This window comes from Lepisosteus oculatus, chromosome 21 (genome assembly GCF_040954835.1).
Source record: "Lepisosteus oculatus isolate fLepOcu1 chromosome 21, fLepOcu1.hap2, whole genome shotgun sequence".
Lineage (NCBI taxonomy): Eukaryota > Metazoa > Chordata > Actinopteri > Semionotiformes > Lepisosteidae > Lepisosteus > Lepisosteus oculatus.
Window position 1 is genome coordinate 437,751 of NC_090716.1, and position 7,964 is coordinate 445,714.

At 57.5% G+C, this 7,964-nt stretch overlaps 1 protein-coding gene across 7 annotated transcripts in view; it reads left to right on the forward strand.

Annotated features, from left to right (window-relative positions):
- The window catches only part of rab3il1 (RAB3A interacting protein (rabin3)-like 1), an 8,708-nt gene extending 1,153 nt beyond the window's left edge, over window positions 1–7,555 (forward strand). The window contains exons 4-11 of one of the 7 annotated variants that reach the window (XM_069181562.1): window positions 98–310; window positions 464–583; window positions 1,757–1,885; window positions 2,674–2,786; window positions 3,107–3,130; window positions 3,258–3,360; window positions 5,942–6,008; window positions 6,493–7,555. In XM_069181562.1, the coding sequence (XP_069037663.1) occupies window positions 98–310; window positions 464–583; window positions 1,757–1,885; window positions 2,674–2,786; window positions 3,107–3,130; window positions 3,258–3,360; window positions 5,942–6,008; window positions 6,493–6,578 (855 nt within the window). In that variant the 3' untranslated portion in view covers window positions 6,579–7,555. The remainder of the gene's footprint in view (window positions 1–97; window positions 311–463; window positions 584–1,756; window positions 1,886–2,673; window positions 2,787–3,106; window positions 3,131–3,257; window positions 3,361–5,941; window positions 6,009–6,492) is intronic. The other 6 variants (XM_069181563.1, XM_069181564.1, XM_069181566.1 and 3 more) reach the window with 6 other exon arrangements.
- Window positions 7,556–7,964: the final 409 nt, after the last annotated feature.

A 7,964-nucleotide genomic window follows, 5' to 3' on the forward strand; every position in this document is an offset into this window, starting at 1 on the left:
TGTCCGGCGGCCACTGCAAGCGCCTGTGGGGTCTGGGGGTGCAGACCGAGCGCCCGTCGGGTAACCCCACTTCCTGTGTCTCCTGCGCCCCTCTCAGATTGATGTTCTCCAGGCGGAGGTCTCTGCCCTGAAGACTCTGGTCCTGACCTCCACCCCCGCCTCCCCCAACCCGCAGCTGCACCCCCAGCTGCTTCCGCCGGCCCGGGGGGGGGCGCCCCGCCGCAGTGGGGGGCACGTCCGCAACAAGAGCGCTGGCTCCCCGGCCCTGCCCCCCGCCCCCCTGCAGCCAATGGGGAAGGAGGGCCGCGAGGTGAGCCAATGGGAAGCCTCGGGCAGGCGGGGCTTCGGTGCTTCACTCTCTCGCTGAGCTGCTGCGTCTCCTCTGGCTGTGCCGAGCGGTGGGGTACCCCGGTCTCCCCTCCCGCACTAACCCTCCGCAGTCTCTGTCCCCTGTCTCTCTCAGTCGGCTGCTCCTGCTCTCCTCTCTCTGATTGTGTGTGTGCTCCCGGGCCGGGCCCACAGCGTGACCTACGAGCCCCGCTGGCCCGCCGAGGGGGAGGGGCCTGCGCCCCGCCTGCGCCAGGTAACCCCGCCCCCCGCCCCCGGGGCGCTGGTGTGTGAGCGTGTGGGCCGGCCGTGTGACATAGCGTCTCCGTGTGACAGTGTGACACAGCGTGTCAGAGTCTCAGTGTGACACAGCGTGTCAGTGCGTCTCAGTGACACAGCGTGTCAGTGCGTCTCAGTGTGACACAGTGTCTCAGTGTGTCTTAGTGTGACACAGTGTGTCAGAGTCTCAGTGTGACACAGTGTCTCATTGTGTCTCAGTGACCCAGAGTGTCAGTGTGTCTTAGTGTGACACAGAGTCTCAGTGTGACACAGTGTCTCATTGTGTCTCAGTGACCCAGCGTGTCAGTGTGTCTCAGTGACACAGCGTGTCAGTGTGTCTCAGTGTGACACAGAGTCTCAGTGTGTCTTAGTGTGACACAGTGTGTCAGAGTCTCAGTGTGACACAGTGTGTCAGAGTCTCAGTGTGACACAGTGTCTCATTGTGTCTCAGTGACCCAGCGTGTCAGTGTGTCTTAGTGTGACACAGTGTCTCAGTGTGTCTCAGTGTGACACAGTGTGTCAGAGTCTCAGTGTGACACAGTGTGTCAGAGTCTCAGTGTGACACAGTGTCTCATTGTGTCTCAGTGACCCAGCGTGTCAGTGTGTCTTAGTGTGACACAGTGTCTTAGTGTGTCTCAGTGTCTCAGTGTGACACAGTGTCTCATTGTGTCTCAGTGACACAGCGTGTCAGTGTGTCTTAGTGTGACACAGAGTCTTAGTGTGTCTCAGTGTCTCAATGTGACACAGTGTCTCATTGTGTCTCAGTGACACAGCGTGTCAGTGTGTCTCAGTGTGACAGTGTGTCAGAGTCTCAATGTGACTGTGTGACACAGTGTCTCAGTGTTACACAGTGTGTCAGAGTCTCAGTGTGTCTCAGTGTTACAGTGTGACAGTGTTTCACAGTCTCAGTGTGTCACAGTGGGTGTGTCTGTGTGTCTTAGTCTCTGTGCCTCAGTGTGTCAGTCAGTGTGTCAGAGACTCAGTGTGTTAGTCATTCAGTGTGTAATTCTGTTAGTCAGTGTGTCACAGTCTCAGTGTGTAGCTTGTGTGTCAGAGCCTCTGTGTGTCGGTGTGTCACAGTCTCACTGTGTCGGTGTGTTAGTCAGTGTGTTGGAGCCCCGGTTCTGTGACCTAGTTCTGTGTGTTCCAGCTGGACTCGGTCCTTTATGCTGAGTTCCTGTCCTGGAAGGAGCAGCCCAGTCTGGAGCGGACCAGCGCCTTCATGAACCGGGTCTACAGAGAGGATATTGGGCCCTGTCTGTCCTTCACACGCAGAGAGGTCAGTCCTGCTGTGTATTAACCTCTCTCTCGGCTGTCCAGGCTGCTGTGTATTAACCTCTCTCTCTTAGCTGTCCAGGCTGCTGTGTATTAACCTGTCTCTCTCTCTCAGCTGTCCAGGCTGCTGTGTATTAACCTGTCTCTCTCTCTCAGCTGTCCAGGCTGCTGTGTATTAACCTGTCTCTCTCTCTCAGCTGGCGGAGGCTGTCCGGGCTGCTGTGTATTAACCTGTCTCTCTCTCTCAGCTGGCGGAGGCTGTCCGGGCTGCTGTGTATTAACCTGTCTCTCTCTCTCAGCTGGCGGAGGCTGTCCGGGCTGCTGTGTATTAACCTGTCTCTCTCTCTCAGCTGTCCAGGCTGCTGTGTATTAACCTGTCTCTCTCTCAGCTGGCGGAGGCTGTCCAGGCTGCTGTGTATTAACCTGTCTCTCTCTCTCAGCTGTCCAGGCTGCTGTGTATTAACCTGTCTCTCTCTCTCAGCTGTCCAGGCTGCTGTGTATTAACCTGTCTCTCTCTCTCAGCTGGCGGAGGCTGTCCAGGCTGCTGTGTATTAACCTGTCTCTCTCAGCTGTCCAGGCTGCTGTGTATTAACCTGTCTCTCTCTCAGCTGGCGGAGGCTGTCCAGGCTGCTGTGTATTAACCTGTCTCTCTCTCTCAGCTGGCGGAGGCTGTCCAGGCTGCTGTGTATTAACCTGTCTCTCTCTCTCAGCTGTCCAGGCTGCTGTGTATTAACCTGTCTCTCTCTCTCAGCTGTCCAGGCTGCTGTGTATTAACCTGTCTCTCTCTCTCAGCTGGCGGAGGCTGTCCAGGCTGCTGTGGAGTCAAACTCCCTCAGTGTTGAGCCGGTTGCTCTGCAGACCCTCCCTGTGGTCAAGGCCTCCGCTGTGGATCGAGGGGGCCCCAAGTAAGACTGACCACCGCACAGAGTCCACACTACTGACCGCTGACCCAAGGGGTTAGGGTCCATACTACTGACCGCTGACCCAAGGGGTTAGGGTCCACACTACTGACTGTTGACCCAAGGGGTTAGGGTCCACACTACTGACTGTTGACCCAAGGGGTTAGGGTCCACACTACTGACCACTGACCCAAGGGGACCTCTGTCCCGGGACAGAGCTGGAGTTTCGGGGTGCACAGTGAGTGGCCTTGGTGGAGCTGTGGGGGTCATCTGGTGTCTCTGTTTACCCCAGTTTAAAAAGTGTTTCTGTTTCTCTCTGCTTGCAGTGGGTGCAGAGGTCAAGTAGAGACGTAAGTGATTTCACGTCCTCTGACTAACCGCTAACGCCTGCTCACGGCCCTGTCCCGTTCTTGTTCATTCGAACCCCTGTCGCTGGCGCTCCCTGCGCTGATGGCCCTGCGTCTGCCTGTGTCTCAGCAGGAGGTGTGCCCTCAGCGGGCTCTGCTGCCCCTGCACCCATCGAATCAGACTGGGCGACTCGGACGTGTACTACCCCATCTCCCCCTCCAGCAGAGCCCGGGTACTGTCTCTCTGTCTCTCTGTCTCTCTGTCTCTCTGTCTCTCTGTCTCTCTGTCCCTGCCCCTCCAGCAGACCCCGGGTACTGTCTCTCTGTCTCTCTGTCTCTCTGTCTCTCTGTCCCTGCCCCTCCAGCAGAGCCAGGGTACCTGTCTCTCTGTCTCTCTGTCTCTCTGTCTGTCTGTCTGTCTGTCCCTGCCCCTCCAGCAGAGCCCGGGTACTGTCTCTCTGTCTCTCTGTCTCTCTGTCTCTCTGTCTCTCTGTCCCTGCCCCTCCAGCAGAGCCAGGGTACTGTCTCTCTGTCTCTCTGTCTCTCTGTCTCTCTGTCTGTCTGTCCCTGCCCCTCCAGCAGAGCCAGGGTACTGTCTCTCTGTCTCTCTGTCCCTGCCCCTCCAGCAGAGCCAGGGTACTGTCTCTCTGTCTCTCTGTCTCTGCCCCTCCAGCAGAGCCCGGGTACTCGTCTCTCTGTCTCTCTGTCTGTCCCTGCCCCTCCAGCAGAGCCAGGGTACTGTCTCTCTGTCTCTCTGTCTCTCTGTCTCTCTGTCTGTCTGTCCCTGCCCCTCCAGCAGAGCCAGGGTACTGTCTCTCTGTCTCTCTGTCTGTCTGTCCCTGCCCCTCCAGCAGAGCCAGGGTACCTGTCTCTCTGTCTCTCTGTCTCTCTGTCTCTCTGTCTCTCTGTCTGTCTGTCCCTGCCCCTCCAGCAGAGCCCGGGTACTCGTCTCTCTGTCTCTCTGTCTGTCTGTCCCTGCCCCTCCAGCAGAGCCAGGGTACTGTCTCTCTGTCTCTCTGTCTCTCTGTCTCTCTTTCTGTCTGTCCCTGCCCCTCCAGCAGAGCCAGGGTACCTGTCTCTCTGTCTCTCTGTCTCTCTGTCTGTCTGTCCCTGCCCCTCCAGCAGAGCCCGGGTACTGTCTCTCTGTCTCTCTGTCTCTCTGTCTCTCTGTCTCTCTGTCTGTCCCTGCCCCTCCAGCAGAGCCAGGGTACTGTCTCTCTGTCTCTCTGTCTCTCTTTCTGTCTCTGTCTCTGCCCCTCTCACTGTCTCTCTGTCTCTCTGTCTCTGCCCCTCCAGCAGAGCCCGGGTACTCGTCTCTCTATCTCTCTGTCTCTGCCCCTCCAGCAGAGCCCGGGTACCTGTCTCACTGTCTCTCTTTCTGTCTCTCTGTCTCTGCCCCTCCAGCAGGGCCCGGGTACCTGTCTCACTGTCTCTCTTTCTGTCTCTCTGTCTCTGCCCCTTCAGCAGAGCCCGGGTACCCGTCTCTCTGTCTCTCTGTCTCTCTGTCTCTCTGTCTCTGCCCCTCCAGCAGAGCCCGGGTACTCGTCTCTCTGTCTCTCTGTCTGTCTGTCCCTGCCCCTCCAGCAGAGCCAGGGTACTGTCTCTCTGTCTCTCTGTCTCTGCCCCTCCAGCAGAGCCCGGGTACTCGTCTCTCTGTCTCTCTGTCTGTCTGTCCCTGCCCCTCCAGCAGAGCCAGGGTACTGTCTCTCTGTCTCTCTGTCTCTCTTTCTGTCTGTCCCTGCCCCTCCAGCAGACCCAGGGTACCTGTCTCTCTGTCTCTCTGTCTCTCTGTCTGTCTGTCCCTGCCCCTCCAGCAGAGCCCGGGTACTGTCTCTCTGTCTCTCTGTCTCTCTGTCTGTCTGTCCCTGCCCCTCCAGCAGAGCCAGGGTACTGTCTCTCTGTCTCACTGTCTCTCTTTCTGTCTTTGTCTCTGCCCCTCTCACTGTCTCTCTGTCTCTCTGTCTCTGCCCCTCCAGCAGAGCCCGGGTACTCGTCTCTCTATCTCTCTGTCTCTGCCCCTCCAGCAGAGCCCGGGTACCTGTCTCACTGTCTCTCTTTCTGTCTCTCTGTCTCTGCCCCTCCAGCAGGGCCCGGGTACCTGTCTCACTGTCTCTCTTTCTGTCTCTCTGTCTCTGCCCCTCCAGCAGGGCCCGGGTACCTGTCTCACTGTCTCTCTTTCTGTCTCTCTGTCTCTGCCCCTTCAGCAGAGCCCAGGTACCCGTCTCTCTGTCTCTCTGTCTCTCTGTCTCTGCCCCTCCAGCAGAGCCCGGGTACTCGTCTCTCTGTCTCTCTGTCTGTCTGTCCCTGCCCCTCCAGCAGAGCCAGGGTACTGTCTCTCTGTCTCTCTGTCTCTGCCCCTCCAGCAGAGCCCGGGTACTCGTCTCTCTGTCTCTCTGTCTGTCTGTCCCTGCCCCTCCAGCAGAGCCAGGGTACTGTCTCTCTGTCTCTCTGTCTCTCTGTCTCTCTGTCTCTCTGTCTGTCTGTCCCTGCCCCTCCAGCAGAGCCAGGGTACTGTCTCTCTGTCTCTCTGTCTCTCTGTCTCTCTGTCTCTCTGTCTGTCTGTCCCTGCCCCTCCAGCAGAGCCAGGGTACTGTCTCTCTGTCTCTCTGTCTCTCTTTCTGTCTGTCTCTGCCCCTCCAGCAGAGCCCGGGAACCTGTCTGTGCTGTCTTCTCTCTGGGCACAAGCCCTCAGACAGGTGTGTCCTCGCTGCTGCCTGACTCTCTGTGTGTGAGGGGTCCTCAGTACTGTCTGAGCGCTGGAGTGGAGCGATCGCTGTCAGGCTGCAGTCTAACTGACTGTCTCTCTCCCTGCAGATCACAGCCGTGTGCAACTTCTTCACCTACGTGCGCTACATCCAGCAGGGCCTGGTCAGGCAGGATGGTGAGACACACACACGAGGAGACACGCAGACACGCACACACACAGGGACAGGTGTGTTGTGGGTGCTGATTCGGTGGCCTCACACACACACACACACACAGGGAGACGCGCAGACGCAGGGACAGGTGTGTTGTGGGTGCTGACTCGCTGGCCTCTTTCTCTCTCTCTCACACACACAACACACACACACACACACACACACACACACACAGGGAGACGCGCAGACGCGAGGACAGGCGTGTTGTGGGTGCTGACTCACTGGCCTCGCTCACACACACACACAGGGAGACGCAGGGACAGGCGTGTTGTGGGTGCTGACTCGGCCTCGCTCACACACACACACACACACACAGGGAGACGCGCAGACGCAGGGACAGGCGTGTTGTGGGTGCTGACTCGCTGGCCTCACACACACACACACACACACACACACAGGGAGACGCACAGGCGTGTTGTGGGTGCTGACTTGGTGCCTCTCGCCCAGCTGCGCAGGTGTTCTGGGAGCTGATGCGTCTGCGCAGAGAGATGAGTGTGGCCAAGCTGGGCGTCTACTGGACCGAGGAGGGATAGAGACGAGGAGGAGGAGGAAGAGGACAGCCCGCGGCCGCAGGGAGACAGCTGGGAGCTGATGGAGAGAGAGATGAGTCCTGTGTTCCAGTTGTCCTCTCTCTCAGGAAAGTGGCCTGTCGCTAAGTTACTGGGGCGAACTGGACTCTGAGAGCTGGTTCTGTGGGCCGAGGGGCAGACTGGTGTGGGGGTCACGGGGACGGCAGGATGGACATGGGGGACACTGGGGGTCAGACAACATCACTAGGAGTTTGTGGGAACCAGCAGAAAACTCTGGGGGACAGTGGGAGACTCTGGGGGTCAGTGGGGGACAGTTCAAGACTTTGGGGGACAGTGGGAGACTCTGGGGGTCAGTGGGGGACAGTTAAAGACTTTGGGGGACAGTGGAAGACTGGGGGTCAGTGGGGATCTATGGAAGATTTTGGGGACCAGTGGAAGATTCTGAGGGACAGTGGGGGTCAGTGGAAGACTTTGTGGGTCAGTGGGGATCTATGGAAGTTTTTGGGGGTCAGTGGAAGACTCTGGGTGTCCGTGGGGATCTGTGGAAGATTTTGGGGACCAGTGGAAGACTCGTGGGGGCAGTGGGGCTTCATGGGGAACGTGTGGGAGTCAGTGGGGCGATGGGGGTCGTGGGTGAGTGGTGGCAGGCGGTGGCGTTCCCACAAAGACAGGAGCAGAGGTGGTGCCAGTCTGGCCCCTGCCTGCAGTCAGCGTGACTCCAGAGGAAACTCAGACAGTTCTCTTTGCACAAGCCGATATGCTAACCTCACACAGTGATTAAATGTACTGTTTATATATGCATATCTAGCTATGTATGTTCCACTGATATCTATGCATCCAGACCACAGCCAGCAGGGGGCAGCACTGAGTGGTCAGAGGAGACCACTGCCACAGTGCTGCCCAGTGCTTTCCGGCCGAACCGAGATTCTGACCTCCTGTACACATCTGTCTGAACCAGTAAAGAGCAGACTGAGTCAGAACCCAGAGCCTGTGTGTGTTCTTCTTTGTGTGTGTGTGTATCTTTGTATCTCTATCAGTGTGTGTATCTGTGTGTATCTATGTCTGCGTGTGTGTGTATCTGTGTGTACCCGTATCAGTGTGTGTATGTGTGTGTACCTCTGTCAGTGTGTGTGTATCTGTGTGAACCTCTATCAGTGTGTGTATATCTGTGTGAACCTCTATCAGTGTGCGTGTATCAATGTGTATCTTTGTCTGCGCGTTTGTGTCTGTCTGTCTCTGTATATGTGTGTGTCAGAGCTGGTCTCCCAGTCCTGTTGGTTACCCAGCCAGCACCTGGGTCAGATGGACTCCAGTGGATGACAACAGCTGTCCTGGACTTGAGCTGGACTGATCCTGGAGAACGTCACTGGACGGGTTCTGTTCAGGCAA